Below are 27,805 nucleotides of genomic sequence, written 5' to 3' on the forward strand. Positions count from 1 at the left end.
AGGAGCAGCCAGTCGTATGTCTTGGAATTGTTATCACATATATATACTGAACAAAATAAGAAACTTCCGCTAACTTTGCTTGAACATAACTTGATGAAAACAAACCGGGGGAATAATTGTTATATATGCATTTAAAGAGTGTTCCATGATGCATCGTTTGGTGCAAAAATCATGACCATAGGTTAACAGAAACTGGGAGAAATTTTGACCAAGTTTGGTAGGGGTTAAAAAAAAAAAAAACCCACTTAATAACGGGTATGACCACCTCTTGAATTGACCACTGCAGTGCATCGCAGGCACATAGAATTGACTAAAGTGTTGATTTCTGCCTGTGGAATATTGTTCCATTCCTGAATGAGCGCTTGACGAAGTTCGTTGACGTTAGCGGGTGGGTTGGGACGATGCCTCAATCGTCTGTCCAGACTATCCCAGACATGCTCGATGGGGTTGAGATCAGGACTTTTAGCGGGCCAGTCATCAATGAAATCAGTGTTATTTGTCCTAAGAAAATTTACAGTGTCTCTAGCTGTATGAGAGGTGGCATTATCATGCTGAAAAATCGAGATGTTGGCATTGTTATGGAACAGAGGAATGACGTGATGAGTGAGAATGTCATCGCGGTAACGTTGAGCATTTAAATTGCCATCAATGATGACTAGTGGTGAACGATAACCATGGGCAATGGCTGCCCAGACCATGACACAACCCCCACCCCCGAAACAATTTTGTTCAAGAACACAACAGTCAGCATAGCATTCATTTCTCCTACGGTAGACGCGCACCCTGCCATCACCACGTTGTAAAGAAAATCTGGATTCATCCGAAAAAAGAACGGTATTCCAGCGTCGCCGTATCCAATGAGTTTGTACACGTGCCCAATTAAGACGATTTAGACGTAAGGATGTCATGCATGTAAACCGTTCTCCCGCAGGCGATTACGAACAGTTTGCCCACTGATTCAGTTATTATGAAGCCCAGGTGTGTTAGCAGCAGTAGCAGTGGCAGTTTGGAATTGATTGCGCAAATGCGTGTTCATGATATAGTGGTCTTGACCACGCGTTGTAACACGCGGACGTCCACAACGTGGCAAGTCGTTGGTGCTTCCCGTCGTTCGAAATCTTACGTGAAGATTTCGTATCGCTCGACTAGAACTCCCAACATGCCTTGCAACGTCTTCTGTTGACATGCCAGCATTACTGGGTATTCTTGGCATACTAAAAATGCTACAATGTAAAAAAACATTAATTTTTTTACAAATTTTGAAGCATTTTCGTTCACTTAAAAACAATGTCAGTAAGACAAGTAAAACAAATTGACTGAATACTACACGGGACATGTCAAACCATGCATGCACGTGCAACTTGAATTTCACGTTGTTGACGATTAACAGTGCAAAAATAATCGATAAAATTCATGAATCCTGATAATACAGCTCAAGGCTAATACTACCTATATAATTTCATTACACAATGAATTCTTTAACACAACAAATACTATATGTACAAATCGGAAGTTTCTTTTTTTGTTTAGTATATATGTGATTACATGTAGTATTGGTTATCAAAGATAACACGATGTTCTCACCAATGGGTGTGTAAGAAAGATTATTTTAATTAGATACCAACAAAGTGGGGGAAGGGAGAAAAATTCATTTACATAAAAGAATGAATTGTTCAATTTGTTGTCACCTGTAATAGCCAACATTTAAATTTCACACTGTCTGAATAGTTTAAAAATAATAACAATTGCATTTAGATCATTTATTTAATAACAACTTACGGACAACTGTCAACTGTTTAACATTGACAAACACTGTGAAGAGAACAACTTTAAATACTAACAAAGATCTAACACCCTGTACACAGATCTGTAAATACATGTTAACAACCAGAAGCACTTTTAAGTTTTACATAAAAATCATGGGTGACATTAGGGGATCCTGATGGGAATCACAGGTCCTATGGCCTCCCCCATTTTGTTTAAAATGGCCGGGGTTTTTTTTTTTTAAATTTGTCATCCACAATATACAATTACTAAACTGGCCTGAAAATGCGTCTCTGAGCATTTAAAAAATAAAATATATATATTAACCCCAGAAACATAGTAGTGTCAGGGTGCGTCTCTGAGCATCTTTCTTTTAAAATGTTCTGGAAAGCATACCCATGGATACAGAATTTTGTGACTCCCCCTTTCAAAATCGTGGATATGTTCCTGGGAAAAATTAGAAATGTTTAATACAGACAGCCTTTATACCAAAAAAATTTTTTTACCATGTCCATATAAGCTGTGTTTTAAGTTGGGTTAGTTTTAACCAGAGTCAAATCTATGTTAAAATAACATGGGTTAATGTCTCTGGCCTATGATGTCATTACTTCATGAAGTATTAGTGATACTCTGAAATAAAAGAAACCCACATCTAAAACACAATTTACATTCATACATGTACATGTACCATTATGTAGTCAGGTCTTAGTCACCTTCTTGATCACCAGTAGTCCTTTTTTTTAAAGTTTAATATCACTTTAGTTTTTGCAAAGTTTTAACATGCTATCAGAAGTAGTGGAAGTAAAGAAGCAATTGCTGCGACCTCGACAGCAAAGTCAAGATACTAGATGTGTTAGCAATCTACGGGAGAAGGTAAAAGTGGAGTTAAATAAAGTTAATCTGGGTAAAAGCATAGTCTGACTGGTATGACTGCAAAATTAAAATAACCCGGGTTAACTTTTAGCTACACATTTTTCAATATGTAGACGTTTAACCTCCAAGGGTTAAAAAACAGTGTAGCCTATTTTTGTCTGTTTTATGTCTTTAACTTTTAAGATCTTTTCACTTTGTCATTTAATAAACATTTCATGACACTGTCATGTCAACTCACTGTATTTGCTTTGCCAATCACTGTTATTAGAATAAATATTACAACTGTGGGTCCTATTAAATGTTTGTACATTGTGTGGTATAATATCCGCCCGGTCCCCTCCATTATTATTTTTAGTTAGGGTTGAGGGTTAGGGTTAGGGTTAGGGTTAGGGTTAGGGTTAGGGTTAGGGTTAGGGTTGGGTTAGGGTTGGGATTATGGCTGGGGTTAGGGCTAGGGTTAGGGTTAGGGGAAGGGGGAACCGGGCGGATATTTTTCCCATTGTGTATATGTACATTGTATATATATCTAAATGCAACCATTAGATATCATGCCCCTAAAAACTTTAATATTGCCTAAGCCATTTTATGAGTTATGCAAAAATAAATTCAAATAACCTTTTCCTTTTTGCATAACACATTACATCCATGTAAATAAAGTCATAAGTTTAATGCACGAGTTAAAAAATATGTAAACGCAAAATTAATCGTTCTTGCATTTTTAGAAGCCTGATTAATATTTCATTTTGTAAAAAAAAAATTAATGATTCAAAAATACATGTATTATACAGTATACAGTATATGAAACATAAACTTCATAACATTCCCACAATGATAAACCAGTGTAATTTATACACACAACAGTCAGAGTAAACATACATGAAAATGATTTCTGCAGTCTTTTAGTCCTTAACCAGTTCCGGCCTTAATGATTTTATACAGTCCATTGATATTGTCATTTTTAATGGCAGCACGACATGCGTTCACCACCTGGGTCTTGTACTTGCCCACTCGGAGTCGTCCAGCTTTCTGGATGATCTGATTCACCTGCTTGAGCAGATTCAGCAGCTCCTGGTGGTTGTTGCAGCGGATCTTGTAGCCCATCATCAGATCCCGGTTCAGATCAAACAGCTCATTGTAGCCCTTCTTCATCCCCATCATATCCCCCATAATCCGTGAATCCTCCGCTCGCACCACCATGCTTCGAATGAGATTTGAATGATCGGCCATCTCTGCAGTGAGTTTCTGCCTCACAGAATGATACTCATTGACATCAACGAGGATTTTGGACAATTTTTCCATTTCGTTTGGAAAATCTGCTGTGGACATCAAGTCATCAAGATTGAGAAAGCTTGCAAGAGACTGGATGATGTCGCCAGCCAGATCCATGTCATCTGTTCGGATTGTGATCTGACCAGAGAGGTTCATCTGGATGATGAGAGGACCAGATCCTCGCAGGGACATGAAAGCAATGTTCAGTTCGCCCTCACAGACGAGATCCTCCATCATCAAGAAACTCTGATTAATCCACATGACCAATCGTTGTATTCGATCATTCACCTGAAACACCACTGAACTCTGTGACGGTTTGAAGTTGCCGTCAGATAGCAAGTAGTACATGGAAAAGCGGGGTAGCATTCTGCTGAGTTCAAACACATGATACTGTGAACTGTTTTTGTAGCCAACTAGAGACTTTATGTGAAGATCAACAGGAATGTCTTTAGGTGGCACCAACGGTACTGTCAGCGATGTGGTCAACTTATCAGGGCTCGGATGAATGACGTGACTCTCTCCTTCAAATATTCCCTCAGCAAATATCAAAACAGCCCGAATAATGGTGTCATTTGTTGTGGTGATTGTCAGCTCTACAAAAGGTGCCTGGTTGCTACTACCACAATTGACAGACAGAGTGGTCTGCAACTGAGTGTTGGCAGGAATTACACCAACTTGTGAGCTCGAGTCATATTCTCCTGTCATGGAAAACTTCCCCGTTTTTGAAATCCCCACACCTCCTTGGCCTGATAATAATCCACCACCAGAATCCTTACCACCAGCCAGAGCAGCAGCCTTAGAGTTTTCATCATAGTTCCGTAGCTCAAGAAGTAAATTCCGTTTTCTTTGACTAAGATCTCTAATCGTGTCCTGTTCAACATTGTTGCTCATCAAATTGCCATGCATTTCAGATGGAGCAGGATTGTAGCCTCGCACTTCACCTTCTGATGAAACACAAATCAGCTGATCCATGGTGTCCATTCTGTAATTTCCTCGAACAATGCCAGCAACAGGATGGCCAAACGTATCTTTAAATATAACTTCACCCGTTCTGTCACTTCTAGCATCAATTTTCCCATTACTCCACCCTGTGACAAGCTCTGGAACCCCATCTGAGTCAAGGTCAAAGCTAAGGATAGATACAGCATAATTTTTAGATTTGATTCTCCAGTACCGAGATGTTCGATCGTAAACACCAACAGTTCCATTGGCTAGTGCATACCCAAAGCGAGTGTTCCTCATTGGACACAGTGATGTAATAGCTTCTGTTTCAGTTATTTCTGCAATAATTTCATCTTCTCTAAAAATACGAATATCAAAGTCTTCTGAGCCAACAATAAGCTCATTCTGTCCATCTGCATTAAAATCGAGCATTGCCAATGAGCAAACATTATCACCAGTAACTGTCCAAAATGAATCATTGCCACCTTTGTCAAAACCTTGAATGGAGCAGTTTCCTCCGATTATTGCAAGAGGTGTTTCAATGCTTCCAAGTTTGCCCACGATTATCGCATTCGATCCATCTGGTGTGTCTTTGTAAAAAAGATCAGAGTTATTTTCCACATCATAGGCGAGAACATTTGTCTGGGTGCCAACAACAAGAACATCTTTGGCGGCATTTCCATCCAGTACTCCTGCACACACTGACGTCACTTGCTGGTTAATATTCAGAAGGGAAATGTCGCCCTCGGCACTCAGAGACATTCGACCTGTGTTCTGGCCGCGATTGTGAGGGTTGTGAATGATGACTTTACCAGCCGTTGTCGCGCAGCTGAGAGAAGGGTTTGTGCCATCGTATTTCCCTATCGTCACCATACGAGCATTAACTTTATGATTCAATTTGAGCGTAAAAATTGGCACCAACATTTTGATATTTACGTTCCGCTACAAATAAACGAACATCAGTGAAAAGAGAATGTGTTACAGTGTTATCAAAGAACGTAGGCTAATCTAGGATGTAAGAACGTCTCGTTTCCAACCAAACATTTCACACCGGAAGTAAATATTATCATCTAAAAAATGCTTAACCGGTACCTTTAAGTGAGTATCATAAACAATCCTCAATAATTCAGTAGTGTCGGATATCTCTGTTGTGTTAGACAATAACACACGGGTATATAACTCTGCCCTGGAGTTAATCAGAAAAAAGAACCATAAACCAGTCAACAATAATGGGACGCACCTAATAATCGCGAAAAACCACCTAGATCTTTGAAGACTGTACATAGTATTGAATTGCCAGTATTTTTTGTTTGATTGTTGCTGATATAGTTTTCATTTATTTCTGTTTTGCTTTGCGTAATCGTGTCTTATATTGATACGTGTGCGTGTATCGCTGATTGTATTTAAACGTGTGTGTTGGGGGTGGGTGAGGAGGCACCGACAATGTTGTATCCCGGCGAATGAAAAACGGAGGACATGAAGAGCCCTAACCTGTTAAGTTAATCAACGTTTGAAAAAATGGCTCCATTATATCCATAATTTTTAATACAAAAACAGGGGAAAGTGGAGGGGGTGAGCATGGCATCTCCTTACGTCCTGTGTGCGCGTGCCTTTGTCTACAGTATTTAATAATTAATGACTAACGAAATTTGCAACGGAACTGTCTAGCCAGTTGTTAGAAGCCGAGGCGGTAGGGCCTCAAGTAGTCCAAAATATTGGACTCAAATACTTAAGAGTCAAACTCAACCCGGACCAGAGTACCCGACATTTACACGAGATGATAATGAGACTCAAGGAATAAAGTAAAATAGCATTATGTATCTTAATTCCAGCGCTGAATATGGATGCCAAATCAAGCCATTGTATTGTATTCCACACATTCGACTTTTGTTTTCCCTCCATGTCCCATAACCCTATAATGTAATCGGCGGCAAGCATATATGACAAAATAACGTAAAAATAGAATTAACTGAAAGTGTTTTTCCGTTCCTTGCAGGGATACTCAAGTCCTGTGAACGGACTCGAGTCTTGCTAGACTCGACCCGTGCCCGAGTACTTGAGTACCCCCGGAGACTTTACGAGGCGGGTCATGAGAATAAGATCAAAACAGTATCAGACAATGGAATAGGTCAAAACGGGGCTGAGGTAATAATAATAATAATAATAATAATAATAATAATAACTCAAATTAATTAACCAGAGTAGCTTTTGCTAATCACCTTTCCATCCCACTTGACTGCCATCCTGTATTGAAACTGATCATTGACTTTTGTGCTATAGGTCTCCAGTTTTAAGTTTCTATCAGACTCCACTCCACCATATCCACCCTCACCCCTATAAACGCCATCAGTTTCAATGATCTGATTAATTAATCCCCAAAACAGAGAAAGAGAGAAAGCGAGAGAGAGAGAGAGAGAGAGAGAGAGAGAGAGAGAGAGAGAGAGAGAGAGAGAGAGAGAGAGAGAGAGAGAGAGAGAGAGAGAGAGAGAGAGAGAGAGAAAGAGACACACACACACACACAGAGGGAGGTAAAAAAAGAAAAAGATTTTAAAGAAACAAAACAAAAACAAAAACAAAACAAAAAGGAAAAAAAGGAGAGAAAAAGTGCGCCGTGTTAAATGTCTCCAGATTTTAGTTTCTCACGGACCCCACTCCACTCCACGCACCCTCTCCCTTCAGTTTCAATGATCTGATTAATCCCCAAAACTAAAATCTCACTGGCTGAAAAAAAAAGAGAGAGAGAGAGATCTGTAGGCATAGACATTCGGGACTTCTGCCAAGACATACATACATTTTACGCCCTATGTTCGTATTACAAAATGCAACACATAATCCAACCTACCTTGAGGGCTTTAAGCAGTACTTTTCGGTAATCCAACAGCCCGATGAAATCTAGTTATGTCCCTTTATGTGCGTTTTAAAAAGAAAGATATAAATAGTATAAGTTCCGGAGAGAAAGAAATTATTCGTTTTTATTTTATTTGTTATTTTGTTGTTTTGTAAATGTATAAAACTATACGGATGAAATTTTTTGATTTTAATCAGGTATTGTTACATGTATCAGCATTTTTTATGCGAACAATTATTTACAATATCATAACATTGCAATGTGTAAATCATAATGATAATTGATAATTGACAAGACCCTGTCCGGTTGCCCTTTTAGTAGCCCGAGTACTCTGACTGTAAGAGAGCTAGACGGACATTAGGACATAAATACGCTCTCGTTACAGTCAGAGACCAAGCTATGTATTTTTTTGGCAATTCCCGACAACCAAAAAGTTGGCAAAGATTTCCGCTCTAATATCACAACAATCCTATGTTTGATGTCAAATACTTTTACATCGATCATTTTCGAGTTAATTGATTAAAAAAACCATCCACATATTAATCACTAATACACACACTACAGAAAGGAACCTGACAGCACCCACATTCAGCTAAGCTTCGGCAAACTCCGGACAGCAGAATTCTAAGTTAGCCAACCTATATTGTGACGTTGCATCACATGATCGCCCACTCAGCCATTCCATCTACTAGGCGGAATCACCCAGTGGACGATCACGTGATCTACGTCACGAAATAGGTCACCAAGCTTTGTAATTCTTGTGACGGAGTGTCACGAAGCGTAGCTGAATGTGGGTGCTGTCGGATTTCTTTCTGTACTATGTGTATTAGTGATTAATATGTGGATTTATTTTAATCAGTTAACTCGAAAATGATCGATTTGACGTCAAACATAGGATTGTTGTGGTATTAGAGCGGAAATCTTTGCCAACTTTTTGGTTGTCGGGAATTGCCAAAAAAATACATAGCTTGGTCTCTGACTGTAATGAGAGTGTATTTATGTCCAAATGTCCATAGTTCGTGAACATTTTCAGTAACAATAAAGTTCAGACAAGTAAGTGTCTCAATACAAAACATTACAAACCCTTAAAACCAATAATTTTGCTAAGTCTTACGATATCTGGAGAGGGGATACAACCAGGACAGAACAGATGTAACATGTCCAGGAGAGGTGAAAAGAACGCACCCCAAGTCTGTGCGCACTCTGTGAAATTTGTCGTGACGTAGGCATTGTTGTGCTTCGAGCGACACCTACCGGTGACATCAGAATACTAACTTTCAAAATTATTTCAAGCAATTGGGACATGGGGATTCCCATGGTATTTATCGATATAAAACCTGCTTTTTCACTCCATTTGATAAAAACATGATCTAAGTGTGTTACAGGTTTGTAGATTAACCAAATTATAATTTATTTTCACTGGATGGAACTAGGGTGTGCGGCTTTAAGGTTAGACTATTTATTTCTATTGGTTTTTACCATTACCAGTTATTGGCTTTGTTATAGTGTTGCTTGTTACTGGCCCTTGTGTTTGGCACTAAAGCATGTCATGACTCACCTGCGTTGTTTCTAAAATAAACATGGTTATAACAAAATAAAAACAATATTTGCATACATTTATATATTACATATATATCATTTAGGAGATGACTTGTGTGGGTGGGTCAAAGATTTATACATCTTTGATTCTTGAAAATTGGGTTGTTTTTAATAGCATTCTTCCAGGGGATACCATTTTAGTTGACACTGTGACAGTGTTTAATATTAAATTGGGTTGTTTTTAATAGCATTCTTCCAGGGGATACCATTTTAGTTGACACTGTGACAGTGTTTAATATTAAATTGGGTTATTTTTAATAGCATTCTTCCAGGGGATACCATTTTAGTTGACACTGTGACAGTGTTTAATATTAAATTGGGTTGTTTTTAATAGCATTCTTCCAGGGGATACCATTTTAGTTGACACTGTGACAGTGTTTAATATTAAATTGGGTTGTTTTTAATAGCATTCTTCCAGGGGATACCATTTTAGTTGACACTGTGACAGTGTTTAATATTAAATTGGGTTATTTTTAATAGCATTCTTCCAACCATTTTATTTGACACCGTGACAGTGTTTAATACTAAATTGGGTTGTTTTTAATAGCATTCTTCCAAGGGATACCATTTTAGTCGACACCGTGACAGTGTTTAATACTAAATTGGGTTGTTTTTAATAGCATTCTTCCAGGGGATACCATTTTAGTCGACACCGTGACAGTGTTTAATACTAAATTGGGTTGTTTTTAATAGCATTCTTCCAGGGGATACCATTTTAGTCGACACCGTGACAGTGTTTAATACTAAATTGGGTTGTTTTTAATAGCATTCTTCCAAGGGATACCATTTTAGTTGACACCGTGACAGTGTTTAATACTAAATTTAAAGTCACAGACCCTAGTTTTAAATTCAACCTGTGAAAATGGACACTACGTTTACTTAATTCAACCTGTGAAAATGGACACTACGTTTACTTAATCTACAAACTATTAACACATTTGGATAAAGTTAAAGATGAAGAGTGAAACAAAGTTATGTATGTGACGTTAAAACGTAGAAATACCCTCAAAAATAGATTAGAGCTCATTTCATTAACAATTAATTGTCAGAAGTAGATGAGTTTTTTTTAAATATGAAAAATATATTTCACTGTATTAAAAAACACTTGGATTACCAGAAACAGGTCAGATGTATGGAAATGGATAACTTAAGTAATAAAATTAAAAATAATGTCAATCATCAAAAACAGCTCTAATAGTGGAAAATATGCCATAGTCTCTGTGCAGAAGCCAAGATACCAGCATTTTCTAAAGGTAGTACTAAACCAAATACCTTCCAGCTGGGTCAAAGTTCGAGGTGCAGCGAACTTTTGATAGAGAAGTGAACACCACAAGTCCTGTGATTGGTGATAAATGTGAGTGTGTTGGTTGTAAAAAAAAGAAGTTTTAATTCGGCAAAAAATGTATACAGTTTTATTTCATCCAGTACCAATGTATCATGTAGCCTTGTGCTTGAAACATGTATAGGGTACCTGTAAAAAAAAAAGTACCTTGACCCCCAATATTTTCTGATTCACTTTAAGGGTGAGGGATGATAGTATTTGTATCTGTGGTGTTTATGTCGATTGATACGCTGCAGGTTGGAGTTTTAGCCACATATGTTACTATTGTCATCTATGGGATTTGATTTGGTAGTATACACCCTATCAAATCGAATACAGATGTGGGGAGAAATAAAAAGTATTTTGAAAGTTGTTTAAATTGGAACTAAATTCTAAGCTCAAAGGTAGAAATCAAAGAGTAACAAAATATTGGTTTTCTAGATATCGGATAAATATTAACTTAATAAAAAATCCAATATATACTCTTCAAAAAAAGAAACGCAAAAGGGTACAAATGGGTTATAACTCCGATTTTATGTTTCCTACCGGTTCATGCTTTGTGAATATAAGGTCATTGCATGTCCCAAACACATTCCCACGGTTACATTCGATAAAACGCAGCTACTGTACAATAAAGTTCCAAAATGTGAATATTCGCAAAAACGCAGCCACGTGCAAACCATGTCACCACTGCACGTGCGTTGTCTGCACGTGCAACATAAACACCAACAGTATAAAAGTGCAGGGTGTACGCTTGCCTGGCCTCTGTATCTGGCCGACAGTTGACAATCCAGGACATGCCACATTTCAGTGAACCGCAGAGAAACAATGCCATCGGCCGACTAGATGCAGGCGAATCCAGAACGGCCATTGCCAGGGCATTCCATGTGTCCCCAAGCACCATCTCCAGACTGTGGGACCGTTACCAGCAACATGGATCAACACGTGACCTCCCTAGATCCGGTCTACCACGGGTCACTACCCCCGGGCAGGACCGCTACATCCGGGTACGCCACCTTCGGGAACGATTGACTACTGCCACCTCCACAGCCGCAGCAATACCAGGTTTGCGCAGGATATCCGACCAGACCGTACGGAACCGCCTACGTGAGGTAGGAATTCGTGCCAGACGTCCAGTTCGAGGTGTCATCTTAACATCACAACACCGTCGACTCCGACTGCAGTGGTGCCAGATTCATCGACAATGGCCTCAACTGCGATGGAGACAGGTGTGGTTCAGTGACGAGTCCCGATTTCTGCTCCGACGTCATGATGGAAGATGTCGCGTGTATAGGCGTCGTGGTGAACGTTATGCGGCAAACTGCGTGCAGGAAGTGGACAGATTCGGCGGGGGTAGTGTCATGGTGTGGGCAGCCATCTCACACACTGGCAGAACTGACCTGGTCCACGTGCAGGGCAACCTAAATGCACAGGGCTACATTGACCAGATCCTCCGGCCACACATCGTTCCAGTTATGGCCAACGCCAACGCAGTGTTCCAACATGACAACGTCAGGCCTCACACAGCACGTCTCACAACGGCTTTCCTACAGAACAACAACATTAATGTCCTTCCTTGGCCATCGATATCACCGGATTTGAACCCAATTGAGCATCTATGGGACGAGTTGGACCGATGCCTCCGACAGCGACAACCACAGCCCCAGACCCTGCCCGAGCTGGCAGCAGCCTTGCAGGCCGAGTGGGCCACCATCCCCCGGGACGTCATCCGTACTCTGGTTGCTTCAATGGGCAGGCGGTGCCAGGCAGTTGTCAACACACGCGGAGGCCACACCCGGTATTGACTTCAGATGACCTTGACCTTGGTGGTGTGTCCTATCACTTACTCACAATGGACTAGAGTGAATTGTGAACAATCCTGCAACATTTGGTAATTATCGGACTCACCATTCACTAATTAAATCAATTCTCCAAATGTTACGACAATGTGGTTTTGCGTTTCTTCTTTTGAAGAGTATATATACAATATATATATATATATAGCAAAAATTAACAACCATAATGTACGCTTTACTTGACATAAACTGATGCCTATAATGAATACTGGTCCACTTGCCCTAAAATCAATTTGCCTTAATGGTTAGTCGGCTTGCCCAAATCTAGTTTCTATGAAATATTTCTTATCTCAAAACTTAAAACTATTGTAATGTGCCCAAATCTCCCACCCTAAAAGTGATCAACTTGGTAGCTTGTCTTTATAATTGGTCAACTCACTCCAACCCCTCTTTTATTTATAAACTATAAATTTGTGACATTTTACGAACGAGTTAAATAGCATATTATATAGACCTTTTGATTTAAAAGATGCAGGCAGGCTAAAACTGCCCACTGAAATCAGGTGTGGGGTTTTTTTTTTTGCCTAGCCAGGCTATTTTTAACTGACCAAGAACAGCTGATTTTGAGTGGGCCTTCCAACAGCCCATGTATTTTTCGTGTTAGAGTGTCATTAAACATTCATTCATTCATTCATATCGACTGATGTACATGTATGTATATGAATATTGTGTTGGGTCATTTTTGTTTTACATCATTTAACATGGTTGTTAGTTAATTTGCCTCTTTAGGTATGTTGTCAACTTGCCACAATCCAAATTTGTATGACATTATTGAAAACAAGTTGATGTACATTTTGGTATATAAATGTTGTATATAAACTAAACTTAACACTGTTTAAATGTATGTCATTCTATCATGGACATTCTTGGGTAATGTATGTTTATTATGAAAGATAAGTTATTGAAAGACAATATTCATGCTAAACTATCTTGAAAATATTAATAATAACTACATTTGAATATACTAAAATCAAATTGAAGCGAGCTGAGCAATCATTGGTATGAGTTGGCCAAGCACTGGAGCGAGTTTAAAATGTTTGTGGGGTGAGTTGACCAAACAATGGGTCGAGCTGACCTGTTGCCCCTATAACTGCTTGATTAATGTTGATGTTAGAACTTGTATCTTGTTAAAGGAAACATGACACGAGACCATATTATAGCTCATTTTAAAAGAAAAATGATATAAAAATAATATACAAATAACTTTATAACAATAAAATACGTGTAGTTAACTTAAAATGAAGAAATTACGCTAACCAGTATCAAAGTACGATTTATGCATATTTCTTCGTGAGCGTTCGGAGAAAAAGGGAAGTGACGTCAGAGCCGCTGTACTCTTCCATTGTTGTTAACTGTTTATATATGGAGTAAGGGGTTTACGATCTTTTCAGTCCAACAGAGACCGGCCTCGGTGGCGTAGTGGTTAAGCCATCGGACTACAGGCTGGTAGGTACAGGTTCGCAGCCAGGTACCGGCTCCAACCCAGAGCGAGTTCTTAAGGGCTCAATGGGTAGGTGTAAGGCCACTACACCCTCTTCTCTCTCACTAACTACTAACCAACTAACAACTAACCTACTGTCCTGGACAGACAGCCCAGATAGCTGAGGTGTGTGCCCAGGACAGCGTGCTTGAAACTTAACTGGATATAAGCACGAAAATAAGTTGAAATAAATAAGTCCAACAGTGCCGTACTGCGCGGCCTTCGGGTGTAAAAATAAAGTTTAAACGATCGGGATTGTCTTTTTATGGTTTTCCAAAGGATTGTATCCGAAGAAAGACGTGTGTATTTTATCGCAAAAGAAAAGATTGGACACCAACACCGCATAGTACTTTGGTGTCCGCCTAATTACAGCCCGGAGCCCGAACGTTACCCGGAGACAAAAACAGTACTCGGTTGCGAATGCCGAGGTGTACATTGTACATATCTGGCACAAAGATACACCTCAGCATGATGTATTTATATATGTTAAAACAAAAATGTAGAATTTTTTATTTATTTATTTTTTTGGAAAACAAAAAGATTTTTCATGTTAGGGCTGTAGGCCTACATAACAAAATCTGTATTCACCGTCTGAAGAAGGAAACGTCAATAAGTAATTAAATATGGCATATACAAACATGGGATTTGGCATGAGGATACATCTCAGTACGATGTATTTAAATATGTTTTTAAAAAACGTGTAGAAAACAATAATAATTTTAAATAATGTTTTTAATCTTCGGCCGGAATACGTTACAAAAACGTTCCTCATCGCCCGAAGCCCCTAAGCAACACGAAGTTCAATACAAAAACCCCCACTACTGTCGGTGTCGAAATAACTATTATGTTTCATCCACGGGCTGACTTGAGAATCGGAGTGTTGTTTTAGTTAATTGGTCCTTTCTTTCCGTGGCCTGCACATGTGATTCCTGATTGGCAGGTGTATATTGCAGGGTATCGACCAGGTAAGTGATTACCACGGTCAGGACATGCGTACAAAATACGTGCCAGTTTGTTTAAGATTACAGGGTATTGTGGTGTAACCTGTCGAGACTATAGTACAATGTTAATGGACATTATCAGCCGCCCTGCTTCATTACTGTAAATAATGCTGTAAAACCCTTGATTAAGTAGACTTTCCCATCTAAAATTACAAAACTGACCAATTACGTAGTACCAAAGAAAAGAAAATTATCACTTGGGTATCGTGAGTGGTCGTTTTTACTCTAACGAAAAATACCCATAGGCCTAATAATATGCTACTTTTTTTTATGAGAGAAAAATACTATAACCCCATTTCGTTCTATTGATGCAAATAGAAATATATTTAGTTTAAAAGTTGATTATACTCTCAAGTCATTTATGTTGTTTTACAAGCCAGGTTAATGAAAGTGAAGCGCCTTGTAAATTAGAGCGTTTGTTTACACTGTGCATACAGATTTCATTATGTACAGCCCGAACATAAAAAATGCGATATTTTCTAAAAAAACAAACCAAAAAAAACAAAACAATGTTTGTCCTACATTTATATTTTTTAACATATTTAAATACATCATATCGAGGTGTATCTTTATGCTAAATATGAACAGTATACACCTCGGCATTAGCATCCGAGTTTTGGTTTTGTCTCCGGGTTACTTTCGGGCTCCGGGCTGTAAATTGGTCAACCGGTCTGGTCTGGCACCATCAGTTTCTCCACCCTCCGACTCGCTATCCGTTTTTTCTTCAGTATCACTGTTGTAAGTAAATGTGTGTCTTTCTTCATTTACTAACAGCTCATATTGATACGGCAAAACGTTTTGCGAACGACCACTCATTGTTTTGGTAAGCTGTGCAAGTCTTAGATTCTTTATGAGTGGTACGGACTAATGCTTTTAAGTGTAAGGCTTCAGATCAAGCGACGCGTCTCTGACGTGACGGACCTCGTGATTGCCCTGCTCATTAAAGATCGGCAATTTCCGCTAAGAGCTCGTATCTGGGGTTCTTTTATGGAGATATTTTAAGTAATTAATTTTTTATAATTTATTTTTTTAGGTGATTCAATTTATAATTAATTGTACATGGTTGGTGCCAAATATGGTTTACGTGACATGTTTCCTTTAAATGTCAGAGTACATGTAGCTTTTATTGTAATAAAAGTTATTTAACATTATTACATCCTTATCTGATGTTATTTAGATGTGCTTTATACTTTTATTTCTCAGGTGTGAAGATGTCTGGTCTAGAGGAGCTTGGCATCACAGGGGGTGACTTCTTACAGGAAGCACTGACCAACTGTTCAGATCCAATAGCAGCCATTGAAGAATTTCAGAATGAAAACGGTGTTCTGTTGCCGTCTCTCAAACCGGCTCTGCCGTTCCTTGATCTACATGGAATTAGACGCTTTGAATTTCACGAATCCACTCTGGAACAGCTGCGTGACAAGTTGCTCAGCCGCATCGCTGAATTAGCAAACAGCGGAGAGGAGAAAAACATGTCAGTTTTGGGAGATTTACTTGGGAAATGTTTTCCTGTTATAAAGGTGAAGACGGTTCGTCCTGTCGTTATGTGTATTCTCAAGCACATCCCCAACATCAAGGAAGAATACTTAGCGCAGATTCTTGACGACAAAGAACTTTACGCTGAAGCAGCTACAGAGGTCAAACGTCAGATCTGGCAGGACAGTCAGGCTCTGTTTGGCGACGAAGTTTCGCCTCTGCTTCAGCAGTACATCACAGAGAAAGAAACCTCGCTTTTCAGTCACGAAAATAGTTCCATGACGTTTTTCCTTCCTTCGCCTCGGACTCGACGACAAGGCGATGTGGTTCAGAAGTTGGTCAACATGATTGGTAAGAATGTGAAGCTCTACGACATGGTGCTGCAGTTTCTGCGCACCCTGTTTCTGCGGACTAGAAATGTTCACTACTGTACGCTACGTGCGGAACTGCTGATGGCTGTACACGATCACGAGATGAATGAGATTTGCTCGGTGGATCCCTGTCACAAGTTCACCTGGTGTGTCGACGCCTGCATCAGGGAGAAGATTGTTAACGCTAACAGATCTCGGGAGCTTCAAGGATTTCTCGATGGTATCAAGAAAGGACAGGAATTTGTTTTAGGGTGAGAATAGGTTTTGAATGTAACAATTTGTGTGGAGACTGAAACTGGAGTTCTAACAGAATGACCTCCCTTGAAGTCTGCTACTTTAATTTCAATATGGCCTCAGTGGCATTGTGGTTAAGTCATCGGACTAATGGCTGGTAGGTACAGGGTTCACAGCCTGGTACTGGTTCCCATCCAGAGCGATGTTTAATGACTGAGTGGGTAGGTGTAATGCCACTACATCCTCCTTTCTCTCATTAACAATTAACAACTAACCCACTGTCCTGGACAGACAGCCCAGATAGCTGAGGTGTGTGCCCAAGGAAAGCATGCTTGAACCTTAATTGGATATAAGCATGAAAATAAGTTGAAATGAATGAATGAATATGGATACTTTTCCAATACTGGTAGTGGAAAGTAGCTCCTTACTAATCTTACCTTCTATCTGAGGTGCAGTGAGTCACATAATTTGGTTATGCCCATCTCAACCAGGGATCTGAGCTATCCTATACCTAAGGTTATGGTATATGCTGTCTTGCCTGAAAAAGGGGATAAAAAGAACCGGCTGCAGTGGTTAAGCCATCAGACTACAGGCTGGTAGGTATAGGATTCGCAGCCCGGTACCGGCGCCAACCCAGAGTGAGTTCTTAAGGGCTCAGTGGGTAGGTGTAAGACCACTACACCTTCTTCTCTCTCACTAACCACTAACCAACTAACAACTAACCCACTGTCCTGGACAGACAGCCCAGATAGCTGAGGTGTGTGCCCAGGACAGCATGCTTGAACCTTAATTGGATATAAGCACGAAAATAAGTTGAAATGAAATGAAAAGATAAAAAGATCCCTTGCAGCATCCTACTGAGTAACCTATGAGTATGAACTTACAGTGAAATTTCCTCTCATTCTGCAAATCAAATCTGACATTTCCCATAATAGCCATTAAATAAACAGTGTGCTGGGGTGGTAAACCTTTCTTTTCCAAATATTGCACAGATGTTTTTCATAACCATTTTTGACCATTTATATGTTATTAATGCTAAATCACAGATATTTATAGGATATTAAACAAGCTTCCATTTCGTATCATGTTTATGTCCTGAATGAAATAATTTTCAGTTGTCATGAGCTTTAGCGAGTGATAATGAACATTATTTCACGAGGGATATAAACATGACACAAAATGGTAGCGAGTTTAATATCCTATTTATTACTTATAATTGATCTTAATTTATATCATTCAACTCATTTGGTTGATGTTCCTGTAAGGTTGTAGTGTCCCAATCGATGATGTCATCGTGTGACGTCCAAGTGTTATGTCCCAATCGATGACGTCATCGTGTGACGTCGAAATGTTATGTCCCAATCGATGATGTCATCGTGTGACGTCCAAGTGTTATGTCCCAATCGATGATGTCATCGTGTGACGTCCAAGTGTTATGTCCCAATCGATGATGTCATCGTGTGACGTCCAAGTGTTACGTCCAAGTGTTATGTCCCAATCGATGATGTCATTGTGTGACGTCCAAGTGTTACGTCCCAATCAATGATGTCATCGTGTGACGTCCAAGTGTTATGTCCCAATCGATGATGTCATCGTGTGACGTCGAAGTGTTATGTCCCAATCGATGACGTTATTATGTGACGTTGAAGTGTTACGTCCCAATTGGTGTTCTAGTGGGACATATCACTTTGATGTGTACCAAAATATTTGAACCCTATGGGTGATAAATTGTCAGTTTTACATATATTATAACTTCCTATGTCAGCTGCACGTACATTTGTTTCTTGATTAAGTATTCTAGTTTGAAATAATACAAATGTTTGGTATACTTTAACTATTACTCTTATTTCAGAGACTTATCTATGATTCTCTGTGACCCGTATGCTCTGAACACAATAGCATTATCAACAGTAAAGTCTCTCCAGCATTGTATCAGCATGGATAGTCTTCCCAGGGTGAGTATTTTTTTTTTATTGTATAGAGCTGTTCAAAAATGTTCAACATGGAGGGTTGTTGATACTAAAATTATACCAACTTGTTCTTATTCTTATATTTTATAATGCAAATAAAACCAAATTATTTAATGTTAGACATATGACCTTTTTTTTAATAATGTCGGCCTAAAATGTCTCAATGTTTGCATTAGATCTACATTATGTTTATAAAACAATAATTCCGAGGTCAACCATATTATAAACATTCTCACGTTGAATAAATGAGCATCATTTAGAGATAAAAGTTATATGAATATAGTATGGCAGTCATTTTTTTGGTAATAATAATGTGCAGTGAGATAATAGATAGCAGTAATAAAAAAAATCCAGTCAGACTTTTGTCAAAAACCCCTCCATTTCACCAGCTAGATTAGTGCTAGTGATAGAAATAAGCAGAAATTTTCACTAGTCCACCGGACAAATACATCTAGAAATATACTTGTCCGCCAATATTTTCACATGTCCAAATAAATTATTTGTTTTATTCAAATACCAGGATGTTTTTGATTGCTCAAAATAAAACTGCACTGAAAATATTTACTTGTCCACAAAAGCACATTTTGCTTGTCCGAATAGATTTTCACTTGTCAGAACAAAGGGACAAGTGCTTATTTCGAACACTGAGTGCCCGTATTCTAATGAAGTATAGCAACATGAATTAGGTGTGCATACATCCCCACCTGTACTGATGACAATTTGTGGTTTTGTTTTCAGGAGAACCAAGAGTTGCAACTACTGGTTAGAATGATGGCGCTGGGACTCGGGGCATGGGATATGATAGACAGTCAGGTCTTCAAAGAACCAAGATTGGTAAGGCCTAAAACAAACAAAAAAATGTGTTTCGGGGAAGCCAACGTACCCTTTCTAGAAAAAAGGGTGACCCTAATTTTTTTTTTTTTAATGTATTATTATTAATATTTAGGTGAAAATATATTATGTTTTATGTTGACCCATAGGAGTGAATGTAGTAAAAAAAAAAAAAAAGGTCAGACTACCCAACCAACTGTAAATTGTTTTCCGGCACATTCCCGAAAACACTAATTTTTAGTCTTAAACACTCTCTACCTTGGAGCTGCTCCGGAACTGACCATGTGGTGATGTGGACATGATACACTGTCAGGGCTAGCTCTGTTTGCCACATTATCTAAATTTGCCAAATTAAAATAAAATTCACCAATTATTAAAATTCACAGTTGGCGAAGTTGGCGTGTGGCAGAGCTAGCCCTGACTGTAATTTTGTTTTAAATCTTGTACGTCTGCCACATTTCATACACCACTATAAATACTTGGTTTAAATAAAAGGAGGCTATATAAAAACAAATTTCCCCAAAGTGATGAATGGTAGAAAATCTCATGTCATAATATATCGCAAACAGACCGTTGTGAGGTCCCATTTGTGAGACTAAGTTACAGTGATAATTTGGATATTTTTCAGATGATGAATTATATTTTTATTAGATGCTATTAATTATTGTGCTATTTCTAAAGTGTTCTGTTTTCTAAAGGTATAAATAATATTGTCTAAGAAAGTCAATCGGATTTGTTGCAGAGATGAAAAAATAGATTTTTAAAGAATTCTGGATTTCAGTTCCTTTCAAAAGCTCTGTAATCTTCATGCTTTTCAGCATAACTTTTCAGATTTTCTTACCAATGTCATTTTCATCTGATTTGGTTGTTACTTGCAGGATGTCACACTGTTCACCAAGTTTATGCCTGACATTGTTGGATTGATGGTGGATCCCCATGCTTTTCAGATTTTAGTTTTTCATACTTTTTTACTAAATATTTTCATTTTCATCTCAGTTGTTCGTTACTTGCAGGATATCACACTGTTCACCAAGTTTATGCCTGACATTGTTGGAATGATGGTGGACGACCAGATCCGTTCGGTAAAGTCCAAATTGGATGAGCCGATGCCCGGATTCCAAGTTCCTTCAGAGCTGTACGCCACTCACATCAAGAACAGTTCCATTGCTTCTGTGTTTGCCATGTACTACACACTGCAGGTCTCTAGACACAAAGACAAGATGGCCATTTTACAAGTAAGTAGCAAGTATCATGTAGCTTTAAAACATTGTAGTATACTCAAGTGCATAGGCAGGAGGTTGGGGGGGTTGGTGGTAAAAATACATAAACACAAGATGGCTATTTTACAAGAATAAAGTATCAGGTATTTTATTTATTTTTTTATGTAGTATACTCAAATGCATATGTGGGGGGGGGGGGATGTTGCTGGTAAAAAAAACATAAACCCAAGATGGCTATTTTACAGGTAAGTATCAAATATCATGCAGCTTTCTAAAAAGAATGGAAGTATACTCATATGCATGAGCAGGGAAGTTTGGGGATCAAAACCTTCCCCTGCTCATAGCAAATTTTCTTTTCTACATATATTTTTATGGGGAGCATAATTCAATCCCCCTAGAAATTTCACTCATCATAGTCTAGATCCCACTCCCTCTGCTTAATTTCCTACACACATGTCTGATACCGATTGAAAGAAATAAGGAATCACATAGACAGTAACGGAAAACACTGTTACTGACAATCAGTCGTACCTGACATTTTTTTAACATTATACAGACATTACTATACTAGCAATAAATTTGATTTGATCAATAATATCAAGTGTTCCAGCATTTCTTTCTATAGCATAAAACTAAGGACAAATATTTCTTAGTCAAGCATTGCATTATTTTAAAGACGAATATTTTAATTGTGACATTGAAAAACTTTCAGATGCTGCCGACGCTGATTCACTGTGAGAATGACCGCGTGTACGAGGACACGTTTCTCCACTCGATGGTGTCACACCTCATACAGATGGCCGACGAGTTCGCCAACGATGATTTCTGCATCTGCGTATTTGATGACTTCTTATTGGTAAAATCATTTTGGTTCCGTCAGCAGATAGTTTTAAAAGTCCTAAAAGAATTCAAATTTTAAAAATATTGATGCAAACAGATATTTGGGAAAATATCGTTTGATGCAAACAATTGCTTGGGATAAATTTATTCACCACATTGTATTTTCAGATATTTTATTTAAAATGACAAACTCTACTTTTTAAACACTACAGCATATTTTTCACTATTAGACCATTTGTTATGAGATTTTATTGTTTAAATTGTCCATTTTTGTACATCCAAAGTGTTTCTGATCATCCTGGTATTTTTATTGTGGCTCCCCTTAATGTCAGTTAGTGAAGCAGTTAATCACTCCCTGTAAGTTTCTTTTCACATTAAGGTCTGTAACATGGTAAAAAGCCAGTTTTGTATGTAATATATTTCCTAAACATATACATTATGTAATGGATGATCAGCTTTATAGACTGAATTTAAAAAATAAATAATTAATATACATTATTCTACCCTGCAAAGTAACAGATCTACAATGTGATTTGCACTGATAAATCTGCATCAATGTGCTCCAGTGGTGTCGTAAAACAAAACAAACTTTTTGTTAATAAATGTGTGTTATATTAAGGGCGTGACGTAGCTCAGTGGTACAGCCCTCACCTGATGCACGATCAATCTATTTGGGCTATTTCTCGTTCCAGCCAGTGCTCCACAGCTGGTGTAACAAAGACCGTGGTATGTACTATTCTGTCTGTGGGATGGTGCATATAAAAGGTCTCTTGCTGCTAATCAAAAAAGAGTAGCCCATGAAGTGGCAACAGTGGGTTTCTTCTTTCAATATCTGTGTGGTCCAATGCCATATAACCATAAATGAAATGCATTGAGTGCATCTTTAAATAAAACATTTCCTTCCATTTTTCTTGTTTTATGGGCTACTCTTTTCGATTACTGTATTATATTGATGCATTTCCGAGAGTATTCTTTCTTAATTCATGTTTTTTTATTTCTTTAAATTACAGACAGGTTTATCGCGTGAGAGTGTTCTGCGTCATCTTCTGCGACTTGTTTGGTTTGTCCATCCCAAGTTGTCACAAACCAGGCTTGACCTGCTGTTGGAGATAATGCATCCAAATAATGAAGTAAGACAGAGTTATTTCCCCTGAGTACACTAGTAAAAGTAAACGGCACCATAGTACCTAAATGTAAAAAGTTACCATATGATGTTACATACAATTGTAGTCCTCCCACCCCCATTCAAATTTAATCCTGAATCATAAAATGGAATATTTCCTTGTCTAGACATAGTAATAATGTATTTTCACAGTTTAAAAAGTTGAGGCAAAAAGGTTTCTGTATGTAACACTTAAATTTGTTGATATTACTAGTTTAATAAAACCAGGACTCACACAGTAAAGAATTTCATTTTGGCTATTTTTAAGATATGTAGAGTATTTCATTGAAAATGGATATAAAAGTGGTAAATTTAAACAAAATTTGATTAGCCAAATGCTAAAATTAAAGTTTGTTTTGTTTAACGACACCACTATAGCACTTGATTTATTTATCATCAGCAATTGGATGTTAAACATTTGGTAATTTTGATAGCCAAATGCTAAATGTTGTAGCCAGTTTATATACCTAATTAGCATTTAGCTAATTTGGCAATGGGCTGAGTGAGCCCTGTGAAACTATTAGGTTTAACCATCAATAATTTAAATATCTGGTTTAGGGAACTAATTTCTATTTCCAATAGGTCACCAATTGTTGTGTCTAAAGGTTAGTAATTTTGATGAATCTCACAGGTTACCAGTTTTAAATTTTCTGCTAATAGGTTATCCTGCTTAGATTTTTCCTTAGATTTTCCTTATTTCCTCATTGATATGATTATACTTTTTTCCAACAGCACAGTGATGTTGTCCACAGCACTTTCCAGCAGCTGTCTGTGAAAATATCTACTTATACACCGAGCCCAGTAGCTGCCCCCGAACAACTAGACTCTCCCCTGATGAGTGTTCCTGCCCCCACACCGGGGATAACCGACAAAGTTTAGTTACAGACTCTTCTCATAACTCAGTGATGTTGTCAGACAACTAGACTCGCCTCTGATGAGTGTTCCTGTCCCCACACCAGGCATAACAGACAAAGTTTAATTACAGACTCTTCTCATAACTCAGTGATGTTGTCTGACAACTAGACTCTCCCTTGATGAGTGTTCCTGTCCCCACACCAGGCATAACAGACAAAGTTTAATTACAGACTCTTCTCATAACTCAGTGATGTTGTCAGACAACTAGACTCTCCCCTGATGAGTGTTCCTGCCCCCACACCGGGCATAACAGACAAAGTTTAGTTACAGACTCTTCTCATAACTCGGTGATGTTGTCAGACAACTAGACTCGCCTCTGATGAGTGTTCCTGTCCCCACACCAGGCATAACAGACAAAGTTTAATTACAGACTCTTCTCATAACTCAGTGATGTTGTCTGACAACTAGACTATCCCTTGATGAGTGTTCCTGTCCTCACACCAGGCATAACAGACAAAGTTTAGTTACAGACTCTTCCAATAACTCAGTGATGTTGTCAACAACTAGACTCTCCCCTGATGAGTGTTCCTGCCCCCACACCGGGGATAACAGACAAAGTTTAGTTACAGACTCTTCTCATAACTCGGTGATGTTGTCAACAACTAGACTCTCCCCTGATGAGTGTTCCTGCCCCCACACCGGGGATAACAGACAAAGTTTAGTTACAGACTCTTCTCATAACTCGGTGATGTTGTCAACAACTAGACTCTCCCCTGATGAGTGTTCCTGCCCCCACACCGGGGATAACAGACAAAGTTTAGTTACAGACTCTTCTCATAACTCGGTGATGTTGTCTGACAACTAGACTCGCCTCTGATGAGTGTTCCTGTCCCCACACCAGGCATAACAAACAAAGTTTAATTACAGACTCTTCTCATAACTCGGTGATGTTGTCAGACAACTAGACTCGCCTCTGATGAGTGTTCCTGTCCCCACACCAGGCATAACAGACAAAGTTTAATTACAGACTCTTCTCATAACTCAGTGATGTTGTCTGACAACTAGACTATCCCTTGATGAGTGTTCCTGTCCTCACACCAGGCATAACAGACAAAGTTTAATTACAGACTCTTCTCATAACTCGGTGATGTTGTCAGACAACTAGACTATCCCTTGATGAGTGTTCCTGTCCCCACACCAGGCATAACAGACAAAGTTTAATTACAGACTCTTCTCATAACTCAGTGATGTTGTCAGACAACTAGACTCGCCTCTGATGAGTGTTCCTGTCCCCACACCAGGCATAACAGACAAAGTTTAATTACAGACTCTTCTCATAACTCGGTGATGTTGTCAGACAACTAGACTATCCCTTGATGAGTGTTCCTGTCCCCACACCAGGCATAACAGACAAAGTTTAGTTACAGACTCTTCCAATAACTCAGTGATGTTGTCAGACAACTAGACTCGCCTCTGATGAGTGTTCCTGTCCCCACACCAGGCATAACAGACAAAGTTTAGTTACAGACTCTTCTCATAACTCAGTGATGTTGTCTGACAACTAGACTATCCCTTGATGAGTGTTCCTGCCCCCACACCAGGCATAACAGACAAAGTTTAATTACAGACTCTTCTCATAACTCGGTGATGTTGTCAGACAACTAGACTCACCTCTGATGAGTGTTCCTGTCCCCACACCAGGCATAACAGACAAAGTTTAGTTACAGACTCTTCTCATAACTCAGTGATGTTGTCTGACAACTAGACTATCCCTTGATGAGTGTTCCTGTCCCCACACCAGGCATAACAGACAAAGTTTAATTACAGACTCTTCTCATAACTCGGTGATGTTGTCAGACAACTAGACTCGCCTCTGATGAGTGTTCCTGTCCCCACACCAGGCATAACAGACAAAGTTTAGTTACAGACTCTTCTCATAACTCAGTGATGTTGTCTGACAACTAGACTACCCCTTGATGAGTGTTCCTGCCCCCACACCAGGCATAACAGACAAAGTTTAATTACAGACTCTTCTCATAACTCGGTGATGTTGTCAGACAACTAGACTCACCTCTGATGAGTGTTCCTGTCCCCACACCAGGCATAACAGACAAAGTTTAGTTACAGACTCTTCTCATAACTCAGTGATGTTGTCTGACAACTAGACTATCCCTTGATGAGTGTTCCTGTCCCCACACCAGGCATAACAGACAAAGTTTATATGAAGCATTTGAAGACATATGAAATGAGCTTGACAACATTCATAAGAAATGAGCTTGACAACATTCATAAGAAATGAGCGTGACAACATTCATAAGAAATGAGCTTGACAACATTCATAAGAAATGAGCTTGACAACATTCATATGAAATGAGCTTGACAACATTCATAAGAAATGAGCTTGACAACATTCATAAGAAATGAGCATGACAACATTCATAAGAAATGAGCTTGACAACATTCATAAGAAATGAGCTTGGCAACATTCGTAGGAAAATGAGTTTGGCAACATGTCTGTGAAATGAGCATGACAATATTAATATAAAATCAACTTTAGAACATTAATATGAAATGAGGTTGGTAAAATTCGTATGAAATGAACTTAACAATATTCTTGAACCAACTCTTTCAACTCCATGCTAGATGTAGATTCTGGAACTTGTAAATACCGAGTCAGGTATCTAGCTACAGGTCCATGGCAAGATAACATTGAATATCAGTTGCATTTCACTTCAGCATTCAACAGTGTCTGATGTAATAATAAGTCAAAAGTCTGCATCAACAGGGTGTGGGGATCTGACACCTGAAACACCCCCTCCTCTGCATATGCACCTATCATTTTTGCCAATGCAACTTCAATAAAAGACTCCATGACAATTTTTGACATGATCAAACAAACTTTGTTAAAATTTTCTATGAATACAGTGAAACCTCTAAAAACCGGACCCTCTCTATAATGGAATTCTCCCAAAACTGAACATTTTTCACGATCCTTTAAAAAAAAAAATCAGTACAAAACTTAACCTCTCTAAACTGGATACCTTTTAACATCAGACATTTTACTTGGTCCTGAGGGTGTCCGGTTTAGAGGGGTTTCACTGTACTTATTGATTATAAAGCTGATTATATTTTATTGAGATGTGTTCTCATTCTGTCCAGCAACTGAATATTATTGTGAAGAAATACCACAAGGTAATAGAGGCATTTAAAATGCAAATGCCAAATAAAGGTATTTTAGCTGAAGCACACTTTTTATACTTTTACAAGGCTTGTGATTCCAATAGTGTTAATATTCATTGACATATTTGAAACTTTCACTGACCGATATTAAAATCAGACACTAGTGATGACAACAGAAAGAGGTTGTAATTTATACTACAAGAAGTAGATAGTATGGTAAGCTAGCCACAACTAATAAGTTTGTTTTGTTTAATGACCACTGCAGCACATCGATTAATTAATCATCGGCTATTGGATGTCAAACATTTGGTAATTCTGACTCGTAGTCATCAGAGGAAACCTGCTACATGTTTTCTAATGCAGCAAGGGATCTTTTATATGCACTTTCTCACAGACAGGAAAATACATTTGCCACAACTAATAAAAACAACATTTTACCATATGATTTTGACTGGTGGGTCAGAGTGCTTTTCAGCCATTTGCCTGAAGCTAATAAAACTGCAGTTTGGAAATTGTTGATTATGTCAGATGGGAGTAGGATTTGTAACTCCAAGATTGAACTCGAACCAAGTACATCGTGGGATGGATCATCCCCAGTGGACCCATCCCAACCAGGGGACGGGACATAGCTCAGTGGTACAGTGCTCACTTGATACGTGGTTAGGCTGGGATCGATCCCCGTTAGTGGCCCCATTGGGCTATTTCTCATTCCA

General features: G+C 38.6%; 2 protein-coding genes across 3 annotated transcripts; one reads left to right on the forward strand and one right to left on the reverse strand.

Annotated features, from left to right (window-relative positions):
* Window positions 1–1,587: 1,587 nt before the first annotated feature.
* Window positions 1,588–6,017, reverse strand: LOC121383401 (Bardet-Biedl syndrome 2 protein homolog). The gene has a single exon (XM_041513406.1). It carries the CDS (start codon window positions 5,770–5,772, stop codon window positions 3,544–3,546), a length of 2,229 nt encoding a protein of 742 aa, XP_041369340.1. The 5' UTR covers window positions 5,773–6,017; the 3' UTR covers window positions 1,588–3,543.
* A 1,755-nt stretch (window positions 6,018–7,772) lies between these two features.
* Window positions 7,773–27,155, forward strand: LOC121383420 (negative elongation factor B-like). Of its 2 annotated transcripts, none has more exons than XM_041513435.1 (8): window positions 7,773–7,893; window positions 16,157–17,051; window positions 18,887–18,989; window positions 19,743–19,838; window positions 20,849–21,070; window positions 21,768–21,911; window positions 22,906–23,025; window positions 23,790–27,155. In XM_041513435.1, exons 2-8 carry the CDS (start codon window positions 16,165–16,167, stop codon window positions 23,934–23,936), a joined length of 1,719 nt encoding a protein of 572 aa, XP_041369369.1. In that variant the 5' UTR covers window positions 7,773–7,893; window positions 16,157–16,164; the 3' UTR covers window positions 23,937–27,155. The 2 variants fall into 2 exon arrangements, with proteins under 2 accessions (XP_041369369.1, XP_041369368.1); XM_041513434.1 differs by lacking the exon at window positions 7,773–7,893 and adding an exon at window positions 9,778–10,649.
* Window positions 27,156–27,805: the final 650 nt, after the last annotated feature.

The sequence above is a fragment of the Gigantopelta aegis genome, chromosome 10, assembly GCF_016097555.1.
Source record: "Gigantopelta aegis isolate Gae_Host chromosome 10, Gae_host_genome, whole genome shotgun sequence".
Taxonomy (NCBI): Eukaryota; Metazoa; Mollusca; class Gastropoda; order Neomphalida; family Peltospiridae; genus Gigantopelta; species Gigantopelta aegis.